General features: G+C 44.9%; 1 protein-coding gene across 5 annotated transcripts in view; it reads right to left on the reverse strand.

Annotated features, from left to right (window-relative positions):
- Nucleotides 1-2,603: 2,603 nt before the first annotated feature.
- CHD1L (chromodomain helicase DNA binding protein 1 like) overlaps nucleotides 2,604-26,600 on the reverse strand; it is a 47,542-nt gene continuing 23,545 nt past the window's right edge. For all 5 annotated transcript variants that reach the window (XM_050957506.1, XM_050957486.1, XM_050957477.1 and 2 more), the window contains 15 exons: nucleotides 25,103-25,195; nucleotides 24,484-24,580; nucleotides 23,081-23,154; nucleotides 21,406-21,516; nucleotides 18,981-19,095; nucleotides 18,354-18,507; nucleotides 16,588-16,753; nucleotides 15,164-15,306; nucleotides 14,603-14,766; nucleotides 9,758-9,966; nucleotides 7,792-7,890; nucleotides 7,089-7,159; nucleotides 6,726-6,840; nucleotides 6,334-6,442; nucleotides 2,604-4,437 (listed from right to left, as the gene is read on the reverse strand). In XM_050957506.1, the coding sequence (XP_050813463.1) occupies nucleotides 4,359-4,437; nucleotides 6,334-6,442; nucleotides 6,726-6,840; nucleotides 7,089-7,159; nucleotides 7,792-7,890; nucleotides 9,758-9,966; nucleotides 14,603-14,766; nucleotides 15,164-15,306; nucleotides 16,588-16,753; nucleotides 18,354-18,507; nucleotides 18,981-19,095; nucleotides 21,406-21,516; nucleotides 23,081-23,154; nucleotides 24,484-24,580; nucleotides 25,103-25,195 (1,799 nt within the window). In that variant the 3' untranslated portion in view covers nucleotides 2,604-4,358. The remainder of the gene's footprint in view (nucleotides 4,438-6,333; nucleotides 6,443-6,725; nucleotides 6,841-7,088; nucleotides 7,160-7,791; nucleotides 7,891-9,757; nucleotides 9,967-14,602; nucleotides 14,767-15,163; nucleotides 15,307-16,587; nucleotides 16,754-18,353; nucleotides 18,508-18,980; nucleotides 19,096-21,405; nucleotides 21,517-23,080; nucleotides 23,155-24,483; nucleotides 24,581-25,102; nucleotides 25,196-26,600) is intronic.

The following is a 26,600-nucleotide window of genomic DNA, read 5'->3' on the forward strand; positions in this document are numbered from 1 at the left end:
ATGGAGCCGGGGGTTCCCGGGATGCTGATGTCAACCCCGACAGGGCTGTGATTCTCGGTGCCGGGACTACAGAGGAAGAGTCAGTGCTGACGTCAGGACCACTGGTACTGGAGCTGTCGGTGTCAATGATGTGAACAGTGGCAGTACCGTAGAAGCTGACGTCGGTGCCATGGGTGGTGGTAACCCAGTAACGGGAGGTGCTGTAGCCACTCCTGGTACTCTTGGAGCCAAAGGCGGTATAAAGGTAGTCGAAGCTACCGATGTCATTCTAGACCGGGGCCTCTGACTTTGCCCTTGGCTTTGGTGGAAGGCCCAGGGTGTCCCGAATGGCCACTACATTAAGTGTTGCTACTGAGCAGGCCACGGTACCAGGTAAGCATGACAATCCCACCGTAACCTTGATCTCCTGCTCCTATTCCTGTCTGAGCGCATGGAGTCCGACTCCGAGGTCTCTCAGGAGGACCATGGAGGAGCTGCACTCTGAGGGAACGATAGTTCGCGGCATGGGCTAGAGAACCGACGTGGCTCCCGCACCTGGGCCATTGGTGCCGGGGATGGTGAGAGCCGCGACAACATCGCCGGCTTTCCTCTTGATGATGCCTCATGGTACAATAAGTCCTGGGACACCACAAATGCCTCAGGAGTTGATGGGAGCTGTAGCTGTTAGCTTCATGGGACCAGCGAATGGGGAGGGTCCGGACTTGGCATGACCCTAGCAGGTGAAGGGGCCAAGGTGGTGTGGCCCGAGTGGGGTCTCACAGTGGCCAGTTCCTTGGTCTTGGCCAGCGGACAGCAGCCCCTTTCCGGTCTCTTTTCTTTTGTGGCACTGGTGATTGTGAGCCATGAGTGGAGCCATGGTGGTGCTCGGATTCTTAATAAGAGTCTTTCCTCGGTTCCCATGCCGACAGCGCTGGGTCCACACCGAAGAGGTGGTGCTTGGCACAGGGTCCCTGATCTGGGGTCTGACTGGGGCTGGAGTGCAGCCTCCATAAGAAGGACTGTGAGACAATGATCTGTCCTTCAAAGTCCCAGGGTGAAACCTAAGACAGATCTTGTGCCTGTCTTTCTGGTGACTGTCCCTTAGGCACCTTAAACACGAGGTGTGCGGGTCACTTTTAGGCATACACTTGCCACAGGCCTCGCAAGTCTTAAAGCCAAGAACCACGGCATACCCCTCCCTGCCCAATCCCTCCGGAACCCTGGTACTAAAGTTACTACTAACTCATGAGAACTATGTACAATGGACACTGCTAATGGCGCATGCCAAAGCAAGAGCTCCAGGACATTCCAGCTAACCATCACAGCTAGTAAGAAAGAACTGAGTGGGTGGAGGGTCAGCAGAGCTCTATATTGAGCACCATGAAGGCGCAGCTCCAGGGGGCGCCCAGGCCAACCCAACAGATGCTGCTAGGGGAAAAATCTTCTGGCTGCTGTGCATGCGCACACACACCTGATTGGAATTGACATGAACAAGCACTTGAAGAAGAACCTTGGTTTAGCTTACACACTGCAGGAGGTCTTGTTTTGAGGAAGATGGGGCTGGAGGGATATGAATATAGGGAATTCCTTCCCTTCTGGCTTGACTGCTATTTGAAAAGGGGTAAAGTGGAGCAGCATGTACTAGTACGAGCAGCACAACACATAACTTACATCCAAAATATCTCCCCAAGCCCTTTATTGAGTTAAATAAACTAATAAAGAATTCTATGCGATGAGGAGTGGGGGCTCTGGGTTTGCACAAGCTCATTGGCTGGGTTTTGCAAAACCAAACCTGGGTTTAGTTGGGATCTGATTTCCATTTCGCCTAACTTCCTAAAATTTGGAGGTGGGAGGTATATGTTTTAGATAAATGCCTGGTTTTGGTCCATCTCTAATGGATTTAAGTAATATTTTTAAAACAAGCTATGTAACCATTTCTCCTGTAAAGTTTGAAGGAGCAAAGTTAAGGTAGGTGCTACCTCCATAGGGTAAGAGGTCTACCGAGTGGAAGAGGAACTGAGATCAGAAGCTGGCCTGCTTTGCCCAGAGGTCTGGAATATAGTCTAAGCAATGGCCGCCCCTCTTATTTCCAAACCGCATATCTGGATCCTTGCAGAGATCTCATGAAGGAGCTCCTGGAGGTTTGGGGGAGGTAGAACCATGGTATGGAGGTAGCTTCCCCTGCCCCATCAGACCCATGGGTGCATGCTCCCCTTTGCTCACAGAAGCAGAGAAGAGTATATGAGGCCCCAAGTAAGTACTTCAGCATTTGGCCTCATGTGTCTGAAGTTGAGTCCCATGTCTGGCCACCAGTGGCTGACTCAATATTGGTAAATAAACTTAAGTCTATTTTGGAGCACTCTAGTAACCTACCTGACAGAGCAAATTTATCCTCAATGTAGCTGCACTGAAGCCAGAAGACTTACAGCTGGGAGGGATTTGGGTGTAGGTGTTTGTGAGGCTGTGAAGAACGTTGGCACACGCTGAAAGGAGAAACAATTGGAAGTTCAACCAATTAAAAGATGACGACAAAAGTAAGGGGGAAGGAGGGGTGGAGAAACAAAGTCCTGTGCCATTAAACTGCAATTTCACTTTAAATGTTGAGTAAAATAGGTAAAGAAAAATGAAAAACAAGATTTATATTTTAATTTGGGCAAAACAGAACATTTTTCTATGCTGTAGCAGAACATTTCCCTGCTTTTTGAAACCAGCCTAACAGCAACATGTGTTGCTTGAGATAGATAACAGCGCCACCAGCTGGCCAGTTCAGAAAATGCCAGTTGTTCATATCAATGAAAATAAGGTAACATACATTTATTTAAATGGCACCTTTCATCTCCAAGAACTTTACAAAGTAAGGCCCTGATCGTGCAAACTCTTACCCAAGTAAGTAAGGGCTGTTCACATAAGAGCTTATAGGGTTGGTTCCTAAAGGCCTGATCCTGAGAGGAGCTGAGCTCCTGCAACTCCCATTGGTTTTAACAGGAGTTGAGTGATCAGAACCTGTGCGTGGGAGTGTGTGTCTGGCAATACCATGTGTATGTGTATGCACATATGTAAAATCTCAGTGAGACTGCTTGTGAAGGAAAGTACTCGTTAATGGGAAGAAGGGTGCCAGAATCAGGCTCAGTAACATTATTGGGAGTCACCAGATGGTGCTATTACAGTGTTACATTCAGCAGAGCATATACATGCAATAACATACTTAAGCACATGCTTTCCGTTGGCTGCAGTGCACTTTCTTTGAGAAGCCGAACAGATCACCAGTGATGTCTGTTTGCTGTTCACAGCCTCTCTGACTGAATCATTTGTTAGGGACACCACCGCTGACAGGCAATACCCAGCAACCACATTATATGGCGCCAAAAACGTTATAGTCACAAAGGTTTTACTGTGCCATACAGAGCAAAGCCAGTAAGAAAATAACATTTTCCATTACTTTTTTTTCTGTAATTGGACCAAAGGATCACAAAACCTTTAGAACAGCATAAGGAAACCAGCTTTGCCTGATAGCAGCAACAATCCAAGCATTCTATAATAAAGAGCAGTAGTGGGAGGAAGAAAGGTGTCTCTTATAAAGACCACCTCAGATTTTGTCAGACTTGTGTGTCTTGGCAAAGGATACTGGTTATATGGACACTGCTTAGTTGCAAACATGTGACTGTGCAACTAGTTCTAATTTAGAACTTAGAATTTTCTGTTTGAAGAAACATCATTAAAATGGGTTTCTTTGGAGTTGGGGCTGTTTACATTAAGTGTGTGTTATGTTGAGTTTTTGCTGCAGACACCTCCCTCACCAAAGAAAGAAGTTTTTTCATTAGACCTTATATCTCGTTTACATGACTGAATTTTTTTTGCTGGCCCTTTGGCGGTTGCTTGAGACAATCCTCTCTCTTTCTCTCTCTCTCTCTGTATATATTTGTTAGGGATAGCTACAGCCCCATCCACTCAAACTGTCTCAAGCAGCCACCAAACAACCAGCAGAAAAATCAGTGTTGTAAACAAGAGATAAGGTTTTGAAGCAAAAGTCAAACAAAACTGTACTGAAACCCTGAGAATAATTTAAGATAGTGGTTTAAGATGAGGGCTTATGATTGGTCTTTAGTGAAGGTTTCATTTTCCATCTTAAAAACTAGACATGGGCCCAAACAAACACCCCAGATGCATGTAGCTCCTGAAGTTTGAAGAAGTTTTAACACAGGTCAGTTCCATAACTAATATAAAAACCACTCTGAACTATAGAGGTCTAGAACCAGACAACAATGACTTTGGATCTGCTTCAGAGAAGTGACATAAATACAGGCTGGCTGTAGATGTCATGATGAAGAGCTCATGGACTTTTAGAGATCAGTACACTTCTGAGTTAAATCACTGGATCTTCAAGGGTTTGAGGTTGTCATTGAAGTTGTGGATGGTTGTGAAGAAGAGGAAGAGGCTTTATTCCTAGGGAAGTAGTATCTAAGGAGAAGGGTCAAGGAAACACTCTAAAATTTCAAACCAAATATGTACTAATGGCATCAACTTAAAGAGGTAAGGAGGTAGACTATACTCTACACCTTTGTTCTTAAATTTCTCTCTCTCACAGCGTTGCTGAACATGGCATTATACAGCAGCTGCATTTCCCCCAAGAAGTGACAAGAATATAGTTGTAACACTTCTTACTCCTGCCAGCCCTGCAGAACTTACTCACCTATGGAAGACTCAGCTGAATTCTATTCTGCTTTGCATATCAAGACAGAGAGAAACTGAACAAACAGCATACACAATGAAAATCCAATTGGATTTGTAGGATTCCTTCCCAGTTTTAATAAACAAAAGTTGTCAGTAGCTATGTAGATAAAGACATTGGCTTAAAATATATTAATTTGAAATTGGTAAGTGTCCCTTTTCTTTTCACCTGACCAATATTTTATAAAGTGAACTATCCTGGTGCTAGTGGTCCTTCCCTTCCCCTCCCCTTCCCCCAGTTCCCATCTCCCTCAAAGACAATCCTTTAGTTGATGTTTACTGACTCACTTATCGTTCTATCTTGCATGATCTGTGATGGTACAACACATAATTGCATGTGCTGGTGAGCTACTTCAATGCAATGACAGAGTGGTAAGCAAAGCAGTACCTTTTACATTTTGATATAAAGTAAAGTTATATGACCATAAAACCCTTAATGTGACTTTTTTCCCACAAAAGCTGTTCACTTTCTATGTAAGTGCTATGCTATTTTGTTACATACGTGTATTCTCTCTCACACACACACCCCACACTGTGATGGGTGTTCACTCCACACGGCCCCTGAAGGGGTGAAGGTGGCTCAGAAGGGGCTAATTAACCTGGGAGGTTGTACCTGGGGGGAGACTTCGGCTTGACTGACAAGCATTTATTAAAGATGGAGTCCAGCTGCACAGGAGTAGGAAGGGGCTTGTATAAAGCCAGGAAGTGAGAGAAGAAGGGGGCTGCAGTCACTCTCCGGGCCTAGTGAGGAGAGGAAGAGGAAACCTGGGGAGCAAAAGCCTTGGGATCTGGACTCTGAGGGCAGGGGCTCACACAGAGTAGGAAGATGCCCAGGGTAGAGTAGGATGATGCCCAGGGAAACAGCAACAAGCGCTGAGATGATGCAGACTTGGCTGCTGACTGTAGGGTCCCTGGGCTGGAATCCGGAGTAGCACGTGGGACTGGGTTCTCCTCCTAGCCACTAGGAAAGTGGCACAGTCATGGGAAAACAGCCTGGAATGGCATCTGGACAGCTGGTCTGGTGAGATTTGTTATCCTGGGAAACCTCTATAGTGACCAGGCCAGAAGGCCAAGCCATGAAGAGGAAGCACTGCAATTGCTAGAGAGCAGGAGGGACCATGGCACAAGCAATCGAAGGAAGGGGGCATCAGACCAGCAGAGCTAGTCCCCAGATACAGCCATAAAGGAGTGTCCCAGTGCTGAGTAAACCCCATCTCTCTCTTACACACACACACTCATCTTTAGAATGTGCTTTTCCTAATCTGTTCATTGTGTTTGTGTCTGGGTCAGTTTGATAAATTGTTTCTATAACTTCAGTCACATCACTACAAACTTGGGACATTACAAGAAGCCCAACGGCTGTCAGTAGAGGACCAGCGTATAGTCTCCCTCCCATCATACAAACAAATACCATCATCTAGCATGCTTAGTATCCACTATGTAATGGGTACATAGATATGAGTGAGATTTAGACATCTGTTCAACACAGTTTTTAGTTGCATTGTTCTAGTATGATATCCGTAGCCCACAGCGGATCTAGATCTTAAAGTGAACATTTTGGTATTTGCAGATATGACAGGTCATTTTGATTTGAACAAAATAAAATAACCATGCTTCAAAGGATACATAGATGTGGGGATTCCTCTTGTTGCTAAATATTTTCGGATAAGCCGCTCAGTACCATACCAGTTAAATCCCTTAGTTGCATGTCCAATACGTGGAAGATGGACACTTGCTGGAAGAGAGAGCAGAAAAGCTCTTTAGGGCCTGATGCATTAAAAAAAAAACCAAAAAGCCCCACTCAATGGCAGAACAAATGCCTGTGTCATAATATTCTAGCTGTAGTGGGTGTGTCCCCCCTTCCATTTCAGAAGACAATCACAGAAGAGATGGAAAAGACCCATTAGAATTAGATCATCCCAATCCATGACCCTGCCAGAATCTTTAAGTGGAATTTCATGCACAGCTCTGGGGTACATCATTCTTCCCATTTCAAAGGCACACAGATGCACACTTACCATTCCTTTTCTTGGCTGCTAAATAAATCTTCTTTAAGCCCTCTTCCAAAGCAGATAGCTTAATGCCAGACAAGTTGTTGGACCGATCCCGGTGCTGTGCTACAATCAGGGCCAACTAGGAAGAAAAACACAGGATGTCTGTACACTGGCAGTCGTGGCGATGGCTGCTAGAAAATAACATTAAACACACACTTTATAGGCTGGAAAAAAAAGCTTTCCCTTGTCTTGTCTTTGTTAACACTTATTTCAAGCCAGTCCTGAGCTCTATTAGGGTCACTGTTATTTGGTGTAACATGTAACATTCACTTCATGTTGTTTCAGTACTTCAGTAGAGAGAACATCAAAGGGGCTTCTTATAGTTACCAAGTCCTGGCCTTTATTTCTGGATTCTTTATCGTCAACGGGGAATAAGAGGGTTCTTCCCAATGCCACGTCTGTCCGAAAACCAAAAACATAAAAAAACATTCAATCCCATGAAGAACAAAGGTGAGTCAATGCAATGCTAACTGTTATAGGCTTCTACACCATCCTTTCTAGTTCTCAACACTGTGCACCACACAGACATTTTCTTCAGAGGAGGGAGGTGAGAAAATGGAGAAAGAAAGTGATTGGAAGACATGAGAGGACAGAGAGACTGAGAGAATAAAATTCCAGTCTACAGTGAGGTCTAATCTGTTCTTCATTAGCTCCGTAATGGTGTAAGATCACTAGTGTGTATGTGCACAGAGGAGAACAATGGGGACCGGAGAGAGCCCATGGCCTGGCTAGACACACATTGAAGTTGCTCCAACCCACCTCCTCCTCTTAAAATGATTTTGACATTTGAACTGCAGGTTTAGCATTGCCTTGTAGAGAGAAGAAATACTGTGATTAAAGAACAAGATCTTTTTCCCCAGGAAAAAATCAAAACAACTGAGTTCTATGAAGAATCTTCTCACTCCAGAGCAGAGGTCAGGGTCAAAATGTCTTCCTGTATTTGTCACTTCCAACACCACACATAGGAAGTGCCAGACTAAAAGGAAAGACCATCAACTTCAAGCACTAAGATTATATTTTTCTCTTTTACCTTTCATCCTTCCTGCCAGCTCGTATATTTTCCTGGGCTGATCAGAACGAACTTCCAGAGCTGTAAATAATCCTCCCCTTCCCCACCGGCCGGAATCATCTAAAGCAAAATTACAAATTAGATTCTTTTTTTTCAATTGAGATCTGTGTCCAAAGAGATGAGCTTCCAAGTGTATCTGCGCTAATAATGCCCTCTGCAGGGAATAGACATGTTCTCACTGCACATCATAGGACTTATTAGAAACAGACATGGAAGATGAGATGAAACAAAATCCCTCAATGTTCCAGCTCCTTCATTCTGTGCGGGAAACAGATCACATGATCCTAAGAGAGGATCCCTGGTCAGCACTTCAGGAAAGTAAATTTCCCACATGATCCTTGCCAAGCCATCCCAGGGGAAATTCCTCCCCAACCCATGTGCAATCAGTCATCAAATCCTATGTGCAACCTGGTAACCTGGTACTGCAGTCATCCATTACTTCCCTTCAGATGCTGCCTACACTTTCAGAAGGCAGAGGATTCCCCCCCATCCCTAGTGTGTTTTTGTTTTTAAACAGAGCATGTTGGATGAGTTTGAAATAAATGCCACAATTTAGCCAATCAGCCATTGCTTTGCGGCTTTAACACCCACAGAGGAGAAGCTCCAACAGGGATTTTGTCTCAGGAGGCACAATCCACTGCCCCACCCCCGAGCTACACGAAGCACAGGAGGAATGTGTCCTCCTTCCAGGTGCATGTGTCTGCCTCCCCCGCTCCTCCCAGGGTTGAGTTAAATGCTCCCCTTGGAATTCACATAGGAGACAGGATGGAATCCAGGGACTGCAACTGTTCCTAGCGCTAGGCTCCCTCCCTCTCCTCCATCCAAGGCCCAGCATGGGCTGGCCCATAGCTTTTCCGAGTACGAAGGAGAATTAGAAAAATAACTTTGCTCAGAGTAAGAGATTAGTTCAGAGGAGCTGACTGCAAACCACACAGGCAGGGGAATCCTCGTTCTAGTCCCCACTGTCCTCTCCAGCAGGACATCATGTCAGAGACACTGCCTTAGCCTAACCATGACCGAGGGGCATGACAGTGGCAGACCAGGAGAGCTGGAGCCCTGTACCAATTAATTCCTTCATGGGCATCCCATGAAACTGAGTGTTGTGGCAGCTTTGTCCCTAGGCATACAGCACAACATACTGTGTAGTGCCAGGCAGTCCTTCTAGGACCATCACCTCTTTGTGTTTTCACTTCCCAGAGGGCCTCAGCTCTTGCTGCACAAAGCAACACTGAAGCACCATGACTGTCCCCTATTCCCCAGCAGCTAAGACACTGAATGTCCAGATGCTGAGTTCAGCTAAAACACTCTGCGGATGCCCTTGCCCAGCTAGACCAAGCAGATGCCCACTTTCTGCTGTCTCTGGTGCAAACCGGACACTACTTTCTGCTGCCGTCCCACAGGGCCTGCCCCATCACTGCCAGGCCATCCGGGTGGGCTTACACACATCTTCCTTGATAGGCAATGGACCTTTTTAGAGTTAACACACCCTGCAGAAATTCCGCACTTCAGCACAGATTTAGGGTGGGGTCAGGGTGCGAGTGTCTGCAGATTTCAACGCGTTCTGCAAAATGTCACCTTTTGGTTAAGTTATATTTCCAGCTCATCTGGATGGGAAGTAAACCTTCTGAATGGGACTCCAGGCCGAATGGCCTCACTGAGTCTGCACATGCACAGGACCAGGGTCCGCCCACTTACTGGGCCCACTGGATGGAGGGAGTTCACGCTTCACCTTCTGAAGGGGGGGGGCTGCATGCTAGGGAGCATGCTACCCCCACTCCTTCCTTGTGGCATTTTAACTACACCTGCACCATGCAGGCAGAATGCCTTCAGCCAGGGCCACTCCGCTGTTACTACTGCTCAGCCGTTGGGCTCCAAGGCACAATTCAGCACTATCCCAAGGAAGAGTTTTTGCTCTTGCCAGTCCTACCTATGCAATGGACGATGATCGCATCCTCCTCTTTGGCTCTGGGGTGGGTAACGTCACCCATCACATACTTGATGGAGTTCAGCTCTGGGTCTGTCTCATCTAACTCCACAACCAGCCTGTCTTCCTCCTCCTCCAAGGCATCCTCTGCGTCGCTCTCCTCTGAGGGCAGACAGGGGGATCTGTAGTGATTTGCTTCCCACCAGGCCATCCTGCAATGAACGAGGCAAAAGAAGAATAGGCCAAATGAAAACTGGGAAGCCAAATGTCTGCTGCGTTAAATCCTTGTCATGAATAGCTGGAGATGCGATTTCGAGGGACCAAGCTCAGCTCCAGATCCAGAACCACAATTTCGCCCCCAAGTTCAGAAACCACTCTGCCACACTGCCCTGGGAGTGCTCCCAGGCGGGCCAGTGAAGGGTCTATGGCTGCACCTGAGGCTAAAAAGGGTCAGAGGAAGTGCCAGTGAGAGAGAGAACTGGCTGAGACAGGGCTAGGAAGCAGGAGCAGCACGGTTGCCAAAGTCCCCTGGGAGGGAAGGCAGCGAGAAGAAGCCTGAGATGTAAAGAGGAGTTGGTTTTGTTTAAATTTGGACAATAAACCTGCTCAGAGAGCCTGTGGGTCTGGCAGTGGGTGCTTCAGAGGCTGTGGAGAAGCCCTGCCTTGATTCAGGTAGGCACTTTGGTCAGCTCCCGATACAAGAGTAGAGTAAGGAATATCATTGGTGCAAAAGGAAATGAAAGAGGGCAAGCCCCTATCATTGACAGGCCCCACTTTGTAGGGGTGACCCGGAATTAATGGAGCAGGATTATGTGGCAGCCTGCTTTGCTTACGGAAGCTCTGCAGGTGCATGGAGGATGACAGCAGTGGCAGGAGTTCCCGCTCCAGTTTCCGCAGGCAGTCAGATGAAAGAGGCAGCCAGAGGTGCAACTGGAGCTACAGAAGTGACTAACCAGGTTCGAGGAGCAGCAGCAACTCTCCTAGAGATTCTGCAGAGGGAAGGGATTGGTTGGCACAGGTACAAAGCAGGAAAGAGGGGTTCAAGGGCTGTGAGGGCCAACAGAGGGAATGTTCTGCCTATGGGCGAGTGCCGCATAAAAAAAGTGACGGACCTTATGTGAACTGTGCTTTTAAGACTGGCTCAGCTGCACAGAGCACAGAACAAACGCGTGAGACTCTGGGTGGAATCCTGCCTTGTTACTGTAGCTCAAAAAGGGGCCGGGACAGGAGGGTTTCAGGGGTTGTGGGGGGCTGAAGCACATTAGAAGGTACTGCCCCACTAAAAATCGAAACTAGAAAACCTGGATGCCAAAGATTTGGGTGCCCGAAGTGACAGTGTAATCAATGGGAGGTTTGGTAGGAGGCAGCCAGAATGTTTCAGGTGTGGGGAAATGGGACACATCTCTGGCACCCACTGGGAAGAGTGAACTTGGGAAGAAAAGGAGAAGAGCTCTGCAGGGGGAGGGAAATAATTCCACAGGCAGAGGCGGGTACTGGGAAGCAGAAGCTGCCAGTAGAGACAAAACACTGTATCAGGGACCCAGACAGGGCCTCAGAGGAAAAGTGAGAGAAGGGTACAGGCACAGAGGCTGCAGGAAAAAAAGTGGAATCACCACTTACAGCTACTAAAGCCACCGTTACAGCACTGAGAGGAGAGGACCGCTCTCCTTGGCAGAAAAGAGCTTGGTGGAGCTTGCTGCCTCAGAAGAGACATGACAGAAAGCCCAGAGAGAGGAGGAGGAGTTGCTGAATGACCAGCAAGAGCTGGAGTGCCAGACTGAGCTCCTGCAGGAGGAGCCAGTGGGATTTGAAACATAAATCCAGGGCATGCAAAAGGAACCCCAAGGGAGAGCTGAGTTACTCTTTAAAGTCACCCAACCATAGGGAGAACCGGTGCAACTACAGACTGAAAAACCAATGGGCAGAGAAGTGAGATGAGGCTCATGACAGCGTGCCTGGTGAAGATGTAAATTGTATGGCTGGTATTAAAGACTCTGGGGACTTGGGGAATACTGATGTGTATGAACCTGTATGGAAATGTTTGTATTTTTAAGGGTGAGAGCCGTCCAGATGGGGCTTTACAGGCTGGTGGGGGGCGGGGAAGGAGGGGGAAGACGTGCCTGTGAAAGAGGCAGTTGTTTTCTGAAAAGTGGGGGAGGTGTATCACAGGGTGACTAAAATCCAACTCCCCTGTGCCAGAGCAGGTGCTCCCAGCTGGGCCAATGAAGTGTCTATGGCTGCACCTGGGGCTACACAGGGTCAGAGGGAGTTCCAGTGAGAGAGGGCTCAGCAGCTACTGGAAGCAGCAGGACTGCCCAAATCTCCAAGGAGGGGAGGCAGTAAGAAGCCTAAGATGCAAAGGGTGACGGGAGGAACTGGTTTTGTACACGTTTGGACAAAAAACTGCCTTGGAGAGACTGTGGCTGTCGCAGTAGATCCTTTAGAACCCGGGGAGAAGCCCTGCCTTGTTTCAAATACTAGTATGACAGGTGGGTTTGTGGTGGTAAGAAGGGGAAAGGAGCTTTGTGATAACCATTTATAGAAACATAAAGGATATGACTACAGAGGAGGGGGAAGAGTTGCCCAAGGTGGCATGAAGCAGTACAACTAGAACTAATGAGATGAAATTTAAACATAGGCTCAACCACATAGTTCAAATCCAAATTCCATTGTACAGGTAAAGGGCCAAGTGTCAAATCTGGATCTGAATGTGAGCTGCCCAAAATCTGAGCAGGGTCAGCAACGGGGTTCTTGTTCATAGAAATGTAGGGCTGGGAGGGACTCTGAGGGGTCCTCTGCTCCATCCTCCTGTGCTGAGGCAGAACCAAGTAAACCTAGACCATCCCTGGCAGGCGTTTGTCCAAAATGTTCTTAACAACCTCCAGTGATGGGGATTCCACAACCTCTCTTTGATCCCTGTTCCAGAGCTTAACTATCCTTACAAAGTTTTTCCTAATATCTAACCCAAATCTCTCTTTCTGCAGATTAAATCCATTACTCCTTGTCCTGTCTTCAACTGGACATGGAGAACAGCTGATCACCATCCTCTTAATAAAAAAGCTTAACGTACGTGAAGACTTATCAGGTGCCTCCTCTGTCTTCTATTTTCAAGACTAAACATATCCTGTTTTTTTAACCTTTCCTCAGAGGTCAGGTTTTCCTAAACATTTAATCATTTTTATTACTCTCGTCTTGACTCTCTCCAATTGGTCCACATGATTCCTGAAGCATGGCACCCAGAATTGGACACAGTACTCCAGCTGAGGCCTCACCAGTGCTGAGTACAGCGGGACCTTCTGTATCTGATATACAACTCTCCTATTAATACACCCCACAAAATTAACCTTTTATTTCCCATTTTGTAGCTGTGCATTTGATTTTTTTTTCTTCCTAAGCGTAGTACTTTACACTTGTCTTTATAGAATTTTATCCTATTGATTTCAAATCAGTTCTTCAATTTGTCACAGTTATTTTGAATTCTAATCCTGTCCTCCAAAGTGCTTGCAAACCCTTCCAGCTTGGTGTCTTCTTCAAATTTTAAAAGCGTATTCCAAGTCATTAATGTTCTGGACTCAGAACAGACTCCTGCGGGACCCCACTAGATACACCCTCCGAGTTTGACAGCAAGCCATAGATAACTACCCTTTGAGTATGGTCTTTCAATCAGTCCTAAACATACCTTATAGTAATTTCATCTAGACAAAATTTCCCTAGTTTGCTCATGAGAATGTCATGTGGGACTGTACCAAACACATTACCATAATCTAGACATACAACATCTACAGATTCCCCCCATCCACTAGGCCAATATCCCTCTCAGAGAAGGAAATAAGGTTGGTTTGGAATGATCTGTTCTGGACAAATCCATGATGGTTATTCCTTATAACCCTATTATCCTCTAAGAGCTTACAATTGATTTGTTTAATAATTCATTTCAGTATCCTTCCAGGTACTGAAGTTAGGCTGAGTGGTCTATAATTCCCCAAGACCACTTTGTTTCCCATAAAAAGATAGGTACTATGTTTTCCCTTCTCCAGTCCTCTGGGATCCCACCCGTCCTCCATGACTTCTAAGAGATAGATGCTAATCATCCCAATATTGCTTCAGCTAGTTCCTTAAGCACTGTAAGATGAATTTCATCAGGCACTACCAACCTGATAACATCTAACTTATTTAAATATTCTTTAGCCTATTCTTTTTCTATTTTCGCTTGCATTCCTTCTCCCTTGTTGTTAATATTTATTGTGTTAAGTATTTGGGCACAATTTACCTTCTGAGTGAAGACTGAAGCAAAACAGGCATTAAACACCTCAACCTTCTTATGTCATCAGTTATTAGCTTTCCTTCCCCACCAAGTAGAGGACTTACACTTTCCTTCATCTTTCTCTTGCTCCCAATGTAGTTACAGAACCTCTTATTATTGCCTTTTATGCCCCTTGCTAAGTGTAACTCATTTTGTACCTTAATCTTTCTGATTTTGTCCCCATATGCTTGTGCTATTCTCTTGTACACATCCTTAGCAAACACATTTCCACGTCGTGTAGGATTCAAGCCCATCATGAAAGTTAGCAAAAATTGATGCTACCGTTGTGTCAAAAGCCATTTCTACATCAACACCTCTACATCATACACTTGAAAAAATAATGTACAGCTGTGGCTCCTTTTAAACATGACCTGCAGCCAACGTATCCTCCTCTACCCCACCCCATGTCCCAAATGCCTGGTTATTGCAAGAGTTATCAGAATTTGCAGTTTCCTGACTTGTTTTTATCAGTCTGACATAGCCAGTTTCCCTGCTAACTGTAACAGACACCACACTGCTTAGTAGCAGGCAAAGCACTATCCTACTTTTTCTTGTGTTCAGCTTCTGCTTTCTTCTGTTTCTTTTCTTCCATGAGCCGTGCTCTCTTTGCTGCTGCCTCCTGTCGTTTCCTTCTCCTGGCCTCCAGCTCTTCTGGGCTCAGTGCATGCTTTCTCCTTGTAGGCACCTCCTGAAGACCCGTGACAAGTACCTGAAAAAGGAAGGGGACTTGCAGATATACAGACATTTCTCATCTCAAATTCCTATCAGATCCCACCTTATCCAATGTCCCATTTCTGTTCCCCACAGTCTGTTCCTCAAGGGCTTTGTCTGCATTGACTCATATTCCCCAACTCATTCCAAGTAGGCCACCAAACCATTAGCTAACGACAGTGACCTGTGCTGCTCTGACCTGTATTTGAACCTCTTAATGCTCGTCTCTGATCCATTCCCATCCCCCTGAGTCATCCAGTCCTCAGAGTCTACTGTTAATTTCAGCACATTTGTAATTGAGTCTAAGTTTTTCCTCCACAAACTGGAGATTAAAATCTGACTCATTTTCAGTGACTCATTGACTACATCATATGGAGTAATTTCTTTCATTTTACATTTGCTTTATTTCGGAGGGCTCTTCCTTCTTGACTGGTCTCTTCAAGGACTTTCTGAAGATCCAAAAGCTGGTCAAATGCTCTTCTGTCTTCTCTGCTTGGGTCTTTCGAATAATCTTTGCCTTCATATAGGTACATATGATCTTTAAAAAAAAAATTAAAACATATAAAGGTCTCCCAATGGGCCAGTGGTATCTGCTAAAATTACAATAAGTAACAAGTAATAATTAAAGTTACAGTAAGTAATTAATTTGAATTCACACCCTCTTTGTAACACCATTGCCCGTTCTAACAGGGATGGCTGTTGGGATAGTTTTGTGAGGAAAACATAAGCATCTGATTGAGACAACTAAACCAAATTTCTGTCAAGGCATTAATCCTCACCGAGGATTACACGCATGGCAAGTCTGAAGTTGCAAGTGGAATTTGTTTGGTGCTATCCAATACAGATGGAATCCTGGTTCCTAAGGTCAGAAATTTCTTCAACAGCTACCACACATTGGGATCTGAGACACCACAGTTCTTCTCTCTGTCTGCAATAGGAAATACCACTGTGTGGTAACCATTCGCAAATGGTGACTTATTATCAGCAGCCACTGGATGGGACAGAAGGCCCATTTTATAGGATCCCATTTCTGTAATATTATGGAAGCCCCAGTCACAACTCCGTAGTTAAGGATGAGTTCCATTTTGCACTTAAAACAGAGATTATGGATCACAGTGCATAGAGTGACACTACAAGGGGAAAATATGTGAAAAAAATCTTCAAAAGTCAGTTTAATCCAGTCTGGGACTGCACACACTAACTTGTCTTAATCCTAATCATATGGTTATTGCACGCTATTGCCACAGGACAGAGTTAAGGTTAATTGGGTGCTCTAACTATGCATTTCTTTCCCTAATGCTCGGATTTTTTAAAGTGTAACCTTACCTCTGAAATTCCAGGGTTTGTAACACTTGGTTTTGGGATAATTACAACATCCCTATGATGTCTTTTACCCTTAAGTTACTGATTTGTAACTCCATCTTAAAATATGTTTTCCTGTGAATAAAGTCAATTATAATACAAACTTGACTGTTCCCTAGAGTCTTACATCCAAGTACATCAAAACATTTCATAGACATTAATGAATTTAGCCTCGCAACCCCCTTAAAGGCAAATCAGTTATTATTATCCCCATTTTACAGATGGGGAAATTGAGGCACAAAAGGAGGAGGGGAGTGTTCAACAGTTACAAATCAAGTCTGTGGCAGAGCCAGGTACAAAACTCATTTCTCCTGATTTCAAGTCCCCTACTCTAAGCACAAACCCATTTTTCTTCATTCCAAAGTTAGCTGAAAAACATAGTATAACCCTTGAAATCTCCTCTAATAGCATCAAGATTTGAGTGTGTTTTGTGCGCATTTAGGATCCTCGAACTTACTTTCTGTATCTTGCTCTCTGCTTTCTTCTTCACTTGGTAGCACAACATCCATTAGCCACATTCCTTCTTTTGTCTCTCCAAGAATATTTTCCAGCTCCGCATCCTGGATGGTGCTCCCCTCTGATGAGAGCAGCTTATCCAAACCAAACTTCAGAATTTCACTCAGCTTTAATGAACAAAAGGATGACGTTTAACATCACCATAATATTTCATGCTTCTCCTAGCCTACTGAGCCTCTAGGTTGAAATGAAAATAGTTTGTGAAGAGGGAAATCAGACACTTTTTCACTCAGCAAAACACTCATGCTTTGACAGCTGTTATTCTCACTCTGCCCTCACCAGTTATGCACCACCTAACAAGACCCATGTAACAAATCATACTCAGCAATATCCATCTTGACAGCCATAGGTCACTAGTAGCTGCACAGACAGTTACTCAGACTACATGCAGACTCAGGCAGACAGCTCTGCATTGGGTCACATTCATGAGGTTTTCTTCACAATCAGAAATGCCAGAAACTTTTTTTTCCTTTTACATGAATGCTTAAATGTCTGCAGAAATCAATGGGGTGAAAAGTGGCAGCATGGCATATCACCGTGCACAGGCTCAGTCCAATTTCTCAAACTGGAAGCCATCATTGCTCAGACAAGTTTGTGGGGAAGAGGGAAGGAGAGGGGCTGTGCCACAGTTTTTCACTGTTTCACTTTACATGGGGTTCATGTCCCCCTAAATTTCACTTAGTTTAGAGTTTGACTAGATGATCTGGTTGTCCCTTCTGGTCTTATACTCTACCAAATTCACATCCACTTTGGTCAATTTTACACTCATAGGATTTAAAAAATAGTAAATTTCATTATTTCAGCTATTTAAATCTGAAATTTCACTGTGTTGTAACTGTAGAGGTCCTGACCCAAAAAGGAGTTGGGGGTGGGGGTGGGGGTCACGAGGATACTGTAGAAGGGTTTGTGGTACTGCTACCCTTACTTTTATGGTGTTGCTGGGCAGCTCTCTAGCCGCGCAGCTCTGAAGGCAGCACCCAAGTAAGGGTGGCAATACTGCAATGCCCCTAAAATAATTTTGTGACCCTCACCCTCTGCAACTCCCTTTTGGCTCAAGACCCCCAATTTGAGAAACCCTGGTCTCCCCCATGAAATCTGTATAGCACAGGGTAAAAGCACACGAATGACCAGATTGCACAGGAGGAGACCAGATTTCACGGTCTGTGATGCATTTTTCATGGCCATGAATTTGGTATGGCCCTAGCTATGGTTCTTAAGTCCCAAAATCTCAAAGCAAAACTCAGCTTTTGGTTCCTAATGACAAATCCCCCTGGGATTCCAATTTGCCTAGAGCTCAGTGTAAATTTCATCTGAAAGTTTTGCAAGCCTAGGACAAGTTGTGGGTTAGTAACAAAAAGCTACCATAGTGTTGATGGTATAGTTCTGTTTGTGCGAGAGAAGGAGGCAAAACAGATGAACTCTTAGGAGATATGATGCAATTTTCATGTAAATAGCTATTATAGTCAAAAACAAGGAAAGAAACCCCCTCAAAATTAGCATCTGATTGTCCCCAAAGTTCAGTGGTTTGGATCTGGGATTTTGGCTTGCTCCACAAAAGAGAGGCAGTCAGATGCCATGTTCTTCTCCAATCTTCCCCAAAGACAATGGTGTTTGGATCAGGCCCATCTCGAATACACACACAGAATGGGACTCGCTTACATTTCTAAGGGATGATGCTGTTAAAGTCATGCCCAGTGATCATCTTACCTGCATGTCTGCTGCATCCTGGCACTTGGGTACTCCCAGAGCAAACTGCCCCCCTTCGATAACGGTGTTTGTAAACTGGAGCTTCGATGCAGCTCGACGGTAGATTATTTCTTCTACGGTGTCCCGTCCAATCAAGCGGATAATTTTTACAGGCCTTTCAAAATTTAAGAGAGTCAATTTAATAATTTATATTGCATTAGAACAGGTTCCCTGAATCAGGGACCAAACCCTGTAGTCAGTCCTGCCCAGTTAGCGAAGAGAAAGCACACGTAGAACTGCAGAAGGTGATGCTGACCCGACCAAAAAGGGAAGGGGATACTGCAGAAAGCAGCCAGCCTCCCATTCTGTTCCCCCTCCATAACGACAGAGTTCCAGATTCTGGAGACTTGGGGAGGCCAGAACTGCATGGGATCAAGGAAGAGATGAGGTGGAATTATGCCGAGGACCCATCACTTCTCTTTCTTTGCCCCCGCATTATCTGAACCGCTCTGCTTAGGTCTCCTCTGCTGGCAGAACTTGGGGGTGGGGAGTGGGGATTAAGGGAAGCATTAGGGCGGCATTTAAAGAGAGAGTGAGCAATCAGATGCAAAATGAACCACAAGAAACAGTTCTGTTCCTATTTCTCACTTGTTCTGGCCAATCCTGTGAGCTCTCGCTGTGGCTTGCAAGTCATTTTGTGGGTTAAAATCACTGTCAACAAAAATAACTGTATCTGCTGCAGTTAGATTCATGCCGACTCCACCTAAAAACAAGTTTTAAACAAAGGGGATGGTCAGTAACACACATTAGCAACATGAAATAAAGGCAGAAAGGGTGTTTAGCCTACAAAAGGGTGGATCGGTTCAGATAAAATAAAAATAAACCCAACTTTGTTCCATCCCTCAAACCAACATTGTTTATGAGGCTCAGAAAAGTTTGGTTAACCTTCTGAATTTCATTTTCTTGCACTTCTATGCTTCCAGCTTTCCACCAGGCCTCATAACAGACGCGTTGTCTAGTGCACTAAAAAGCAATCTGGATTCAGGTGTAATCAATTTAAAGGGGATCGTTTGCTGAGGCTGCTGGACACAGATGGTGCTCTCTAGCTGGCAGACCAACTAACACACTGGCCTGCCTCGTGTCAATACAAAGGATCTCCCTAAGTCCTGGCAGAGACCAGTGTCTCTGCCACAGAAACTGGAAACATCAAGTACAATAATACAAGTCCGAAGATGGTGGACAGTCTGGGTTTTTATCCAAACTAAAACGTCAGAGATTTGCCTGTCACTAGTTTCTGAAGTGATAGCTCTCGTGAGCTGAAAAGACAAGTTAAACCAGAATATATACTGCCACTAAAAAGGAGGTACATGCTGAGGGGCATTTGCCCCTATGCAGGAGACACAACTTTCTTCCTAGTACCCCTACCCTCCCTGCAAATGCTGAGACAGCCATACCCCTGAAAATCTGTACTGGTATCTGAGGAGGGGTGACGATGAAGCCACCGTCTTCATGTTGGGCTAGATACAATTGTTGGTCTTCACTGATTACTGGCTCTGACCACCTGTCTAGTGTTGACTGGGAGAGTCCAGGCATGGGGGAGGCAGAGTGAGAAAAGCTTACATGCACAGTGGGAGGAAGAGGAGAGCTGGGATAGAGGGTGGGTTTGGAACTGGGCAGTGGGCATATGACGGATCCAATCAAGCAGGTGAGAGGGGGAGGAGTTGAGAGGGTGGCCCCAGAATGCACTGTACAGCCTTTATGGTGGTGAGGATCGGAAGGTTTCGATACTTTACTTAAACAAAGACTGTTACTGACACAAGGCCAGTATTTGCACAAATTAATGTCAGTGTCATTCCTAAGGCGAAGCTGTCACAGGGACTGGCATTATAGAGCATAAGAACGGCCATGCTGGGTCAGACCAAAGGTCCATCTAGCCCAATATACGATCTTCCAATAGTGGCCAATGCCAGGTGCATCAGAGGGAATGAATAGAATGGGCAATTGTCAAGTGATCCATCCTCTGTTGTCCAGTCCCAGCTTCTGGCAGTCAGAGGCTAGGGACACTCAGAGCATGGGGTTGCGTCCCTGCCCATCTTAGCTAATAGCCATTGATGGACCTATACTCCAGGAATGTGTCTAGTTCTTTTTTGAATAAAGTTATATTTTGGCCTACACGACGTCCCACGGCAATGAGTTCCACAGGTTGACTGTGAGTTGTGTGAGGACGAATTTCATTTTATTTTAAACCTGCTGCCTATTAATTTCATTGGGTGACCCCTAGTTCTTGTTATGTGAAGGCGCAAGTAACGCTTGTTCACTTCTTCCTGCACACCATTCATAATTTTATAGACCTCCATCATATTCCCTCTCAGTCGTCTCTTTTCCAAGCTGAACAGTCCATCTCTTAAATCACTCCTCCTATGAAACCTTGAATTATTTTTGTTGCCCTTCTCTGTTACGTTTCCATTTTTAATATAGCTCTTTTAAGATGGGGTGAACAGAACTGCATGCAGTATTCAAGGTGTGGGCATTTCATGGATTTAGATAGTGGCATTACGGTATTTTCTGTCTTATTATCTATCCTTTTCTGAATGATTCCCAACATTTTCGACTGCAGCTACACACTGAGTGGACGTTTTCAGAGAACTATCCACAGTGACTCCAAGAACACTCTCTTGAGTGGTAACAGCTAATTTAGACCCCATCATTTTAAACTTAGTTTAAATATGTCACTCAATGGGCTGCGCTGTAAACTGCGTGTTGGCCTCAGGATCCTGAACTTGGGTCTCAGCCAGAACATAAAAGAGTTGCTGATATTCAAAGACATCATCTAAAACTATAATTAAAATTAATCTCCATACGAATTCTACCACTAACTTGTTTTTAACTGATGTTATTTAAAAGCTTTGTTTCCTTTCCCTTATGAAATCCTATTTGAATATTAAAACTGGGATTCTCTAAAGAATTCAGACCTTCCCAAAGTCCAGTCAATCCCTGAAGACAGCAAACGGCCAGGAGATTGTGGAATGGGTTGTTCTTAGTTCTAGTTTTGTCTCTCCCACAGTTGCCTTACCTGCCCTGGTGCTCAGCAGGAAAATAAAAATGGGCTGCTGACCAAAATTCTTAATGGCAAGGTGCCTCTCTTCCCCTCTGACAGATCCATCCAGCCGCTCATAGCTGTAGCCTTTCCAAAGAGACAAAAACAGTATCGGGTCAAGAAACCACTATTCTGACCCTATTCCTCTCCAGACTGGTTTCTCCTTTCCCAACCATCCTTTTCTGCCCCCTGCTCTACAAGCTGCTTTCCGTGTTTAGTCTTCCTCCATCAACACCCCACACCTCAGATTCTCCAGGCTCTCCCCATTCTCCACAGACTCTCTTTGGCTTTCTCTCCTTCATCTACAGTCTCCTATTTTTGCTCCTTGCTAGTCTACTCTAGGGTTTGTAACTTTGTTGCTCCCTCATGCTCCACCAGCACTACAGAAATGGAGGGCCAGATTCTGTCCCAGTTGATGTAAATCCAAGTAATTAGACTGACTGCAATGGAGTTCCTCCAGACTCACTGATTCCAGGGGCTACCAAAACTGAATGTGCAGCTGAAACTCCTGTGTTTTAGTTTGCTGCTTGGAAACAGAGTTGAAAAATTCGGAGCCAAAGCAGAAGAGTGCTGGTACTATGGCCTGTTTTAGATCAGGCCACTTTGGCAACTGGCCCTGCATTATGGGCCAAAGCATACAGTTCTTTCTCATTGACTTCAATGTCAGCTTTTCTGAGTCAGGACTTTTCTGGCCTCATGTTCAGCTTTAGACTATGTTATTAGTTGTCTACGGCAATAAACACTAAATAAAAGCCTCTCTCAGTAGAAATAATTGGCATAAAGCCTCACGGATTGAAATGAAAGACAGTATCTCATGTCTCAAGAACGTGTCTGGTAACGCTGCCAGAAATGATGGGATCCTGCCTACTCTTCCACTTACATGATTTTCAAGGGGATATATTGCTAACAACGGTTTTCAGCAATAAGTTCATTTTCTGGGTGTAGGCTACACGGCCTGATTTTTATTTAATTCACAGAGGTGTAAATCGGGAATTCATCTATTGGTTTCACTGGAACTTATAGCTCTGCAGCTAAGATCAGAACCTATGGGAGAATTCTGAAACACAGACTCTGGAGCCAGCACCTTTACAGGATGACTTTTGCATCACAGCATAATGTAAAGCAAATAGCATTGTATCACCATGAAATGTCAGGGCGTTATAAACCAAGTTCAGGCCCTTGGGTAATTAGCTGTAACTCCACTGAAATTAATAGTGTTGCGCTCACTGACACAAGGACTGAATATATCCTATGACCACTAAACCTGCATTCGTGTAGTTTAAGGTATTAGAAAGCAGATTCTTACACAAATCATACAGCAAAGAGGATGAGGGAGTGAGAGAGAGGGTTTGGCCTTCACTTGTCTTTCATGCAAGGATTTCAAAGCTCTCTGATCTCATTGAACCTCATAACATCTTTATTCTCCTACTTTCACAGATGGCAATACTGAGGCAGAGAGAACTGAAGAAACTTGCCCAACGTCACACAAGCAGTCAGAAACAGCAAGAAAACTCCTTTTGTCTACTAGAAATAAGTCCCCAGTATTATGGTCCCTTCTCTGTCATGCAACGATCAGTCGGGTACAGCATCACTGTAGCTGACAAAAGACAAATATGACAAGACAGCTGCTCCAAGAGTATAAGTATTTCACCTCTATAGTCCATGTAGTCTTGCAGAATATCCAGCATCCGAGTCATCTGAGAAAACAACAAGACCCGATGACCGCTGCAGAAATAAAGTGAAATCCCGTAAGCTCAATGTACCTTTTGTAGCGTATGGCAGAGAGATAGATAAGGTTAGCTTAGTTTGATATACAGGAGTATATTTAATCAAAACATTGTGTGATTTCAGTTTCCTCAAATATAAAATGACTTGCCAAGATCATAGATTTCAGAGTGGTAGCCGTGTTAGTCTGTATCAGCAAAAACAACGAGGAGTCCTTATGGCACCTTAGAGACTAACAAATGCCAAATAAATTTGTTAGTCTCCAAGATCACAGAGTGAGTTAGTGGCAGAACTGGAGTTAGAGCTCAGGTCTCCTGACTTCCAGACCTGTGCTGTATGCCTTACACTGTGACAACACTCTATTCAAGCCAATTGATAACGACCAGCATCATTTTTTGGTGCAGCAGACCCATGGGTCCTGAGAGTTTTTGTGGCACAGGACCCAGGGACAAATAGGCATGCACGGGCGTGCGCACACACACACAGGCTCTCTCTGCAACACTGCTGTACAGCAGAGAAGCAAAATCATTCCAGATACTTTAAAAGTTTCATTTTTGCTTTAAAATGTCTGTTTAAGGACTTCCGAGGAAGCTGTCAGAAGGGAACTGCATGCCAGTTAAGATTCTCTTGTTCGTTATCACCCTGCATCACGGAGGAGGAGCTGTTCCACATCCTGCACCAAAAGTTGATCTGAAGTGTGTCCTGGTTTGGTTAGCTCTCTCCCAGGAGATGGTCCGAGTATCTAAGACTTCAATTCCAAATTCTGAAGCTACCAAAGTCAAGTTCCAGAATCTGGGTCCAGATCTCACATCTCCCATCTTTGCGGAGGGGGCGGGTGTTCCAGGCTTTGATTTGTCCCAATTCTTAGGTTTGTTTGTTTTTTCTCAGCGTATGACTATTTTTCATTTTGACTGCAGATTTGTGTTTCCCCAGCCCAGAGGAACTGAAGCACAGCGTGGAAGTCTGTTCTCTTAGAATCTGTGGCCAAACCAGAAGCATCAGACATCACGTAAGACAACATGTTCTTCCAGGACTTTCAGCCCAAATTTGGAAGGCAGAAGAGGTTTGAATAAATACAGAGAAGCAGCCAGTATTCTGGGCTCTTTAAAAGGAAGCATCAAAACTTTTAAGGTTCCTTCGTCATCCCTAAAGTAGCTGCAACATTGTAACTATTTCTGTAGAGCTGTCAGTAATTCAGCATCAGTTAACTGGACCACTACAGTGTTCGTTTCTTGGTGTATGTGGGTAACAGTCATGCATAAATTAGTTTGCTTTTCCCAGCCAGGCTTATCTAGACCCCCACAAGTAAAGCTCAGAGACTGCACATACCCAGCATATAAGAAAGAAAGGAGTTTGTCTAACAAGCACAGCTTCCCACTGGCTTCGATGAGGTGGTCTCCAATTTCAAAGGGCTCTGGTTCGACACCTGGAAGGGAAGAAAGTCTCAGAAGCAGTACTACTGGTAGACCAACGATAGCGAGAGCCTCCAGGGTCATCCCAAGTTACCCCAGTGTCATGTATGGTAATTCATAATTTGCACAGCTGTGGCTAAACAGAATTAGGTAATAACCTGGCTTCCGGCTTCGAAGTTGACAGTGCTTTGTTATCCAATAGGAACACTATAGTAATGATTCCATGTCAACAAACTAGTGTGAATGCATTGCTTAGACTAAGAAATCAAGCACTCAAGAGAAAACAAGTGAAGAGTTAAGGCTGAAAGCTCAGCCTTGACATAGGCTTATCCTTGAAACACAGTCCCCTTTACGTATCACTATTAGTCAGTTAATATGGATTGGAATTTTTCATACAACCTTACATACAGTCTTCAGGCTTGACTCAGTTGTTAAGTGTCAATGAAATCTACAAAACAAGCCATGTTTGAAGAAAACTGGCTCATATCCTATCATGATTTTTGGTTACTTTCAAACAGAGAAGAGTTCTTTCTCACCACTGAACAGGTATGGATGGGCGACACACTTTCGAAGCTGAATTAAGATATTCTGAAGTTTGACCTTCTTCCCTGCTTCATTTTCAAATGCATCTGAAACACAAAAATGAAACAACAAACCCATTCAACAAGAGCTCTGGGGATACACTTGTAAATGTAGTGACTGGAATTATCTGGACACTGAGCATAGCTCTATAGGGTTTATAACAGAGAAGGGAAATCTCACAGTGGTATACTTTACTGTTCAAATTTAGGTTCCAAATTTAACACACTCCCTCTTTGTGCATCATCTGAGTTCTCTTGCATATTTTCTTGGTCAAATATTTACCCACTTTGGCAGAGGAAACACTGAAAAGTGATACCTTGTTGGAAATTTTTCCCTGAGACCCTAGTCAGAGAGCCACAGTCCCTGCCACTTCAGACAGCTCAGGGATCTAACATTTTCCAAATTAACAAATTAGGTTACTTGGTATAACACATGTGGGTACTGGAGAAAAAGCTGGCGGCAACGTCAAGATATGATCAGCCACCACCTGTGTTCTTTGGCGCTGCCAACCTTACTTCCCAGCTCTGCTCGGAGTCTGTGAAGGGCCAGTGAGACAGGCTGGTTGGAGGAGGGGAAAGAGGCGAGGCTCTGAGAGGGTATGGGATGTTGAGCTGTCCATAAGAAGCTTGGTGCTGCTGCCTCGACTCTTGACAGCAGAATCATAGGGAGACTATGATGATGAGGGCCAGAAGAGCGAGTGGGCCTGTAGGGAGAATGATGCTCAGCAGGGCTTTGGGGAAGCTGTGCAGAGGTTACAAGGGGATGTGTAGGAGGAGGCTGAGAGTGGAAGAGGAAGAAGATTGTGCATGTCTGTTGCAGGGGTGGCCTTGGGCAATCACATTCCCTCTATACCAGCATTTGAAAGGCTCCCTTGGCACTGTGGCCTCAGCTCTCTGGTGCACTGAGCAGTAGCACCAGGTGAGCAGAGTCTCTGCAAGGTCATTAGGACAAGCAAGGCCTCTACAGTGCTACATAATAGACACGCAGACGTGCATGCTGGTAGTTAAGGACCCAGGGACTAGACCAGAGGTAGACAACGTATGGCACGGGTGCCAAAGGCAGCATGTGAGCTGATTTTCAGTGGCACTCACACTGCCCGGGTCCTGGCCACCAGTCCGGGGCTCTGCATTTTAATTTAATTTTAAATGAAGCTTCTTAAACATTCTGAAACCTTATTTACTTTACATACAACAATAGTTTAGTTATATATTATAGACTTACAAAAAGAGACCTTCTAAAAAGGTTAAAATGTATTATCGGCACGCGAAACCTTAAATTAGAGTGAATAAATGAAGACTTGGCACAGCACTTCTGAAAGGCTGCCAACCCCTGAACTAGAAACTAGGTCTGCAGAGCTGATATTCCCACAGTGCCACTGTGAGGCCATACAGAGGCACACCCAGGGAATACTATGGAGAGTAGCCACCGCAGGAAGTGCTGCCCAAGAGATCC

This window comes from Gopherus flavomarginatus, chromosome 1 (assembly GCF_025201925.1).
Source record: "Gopherus flavomarginatus isolate rGopFla2 chromosome 1, rGopFla2.mat.asm, whole genome shotgun sequence".
Lineage (NCBI taxonomy): Eukaryota > Metazoa > Chordata > Testudines > Testudinidae > Gopherus > Gopherus flavomarginatus.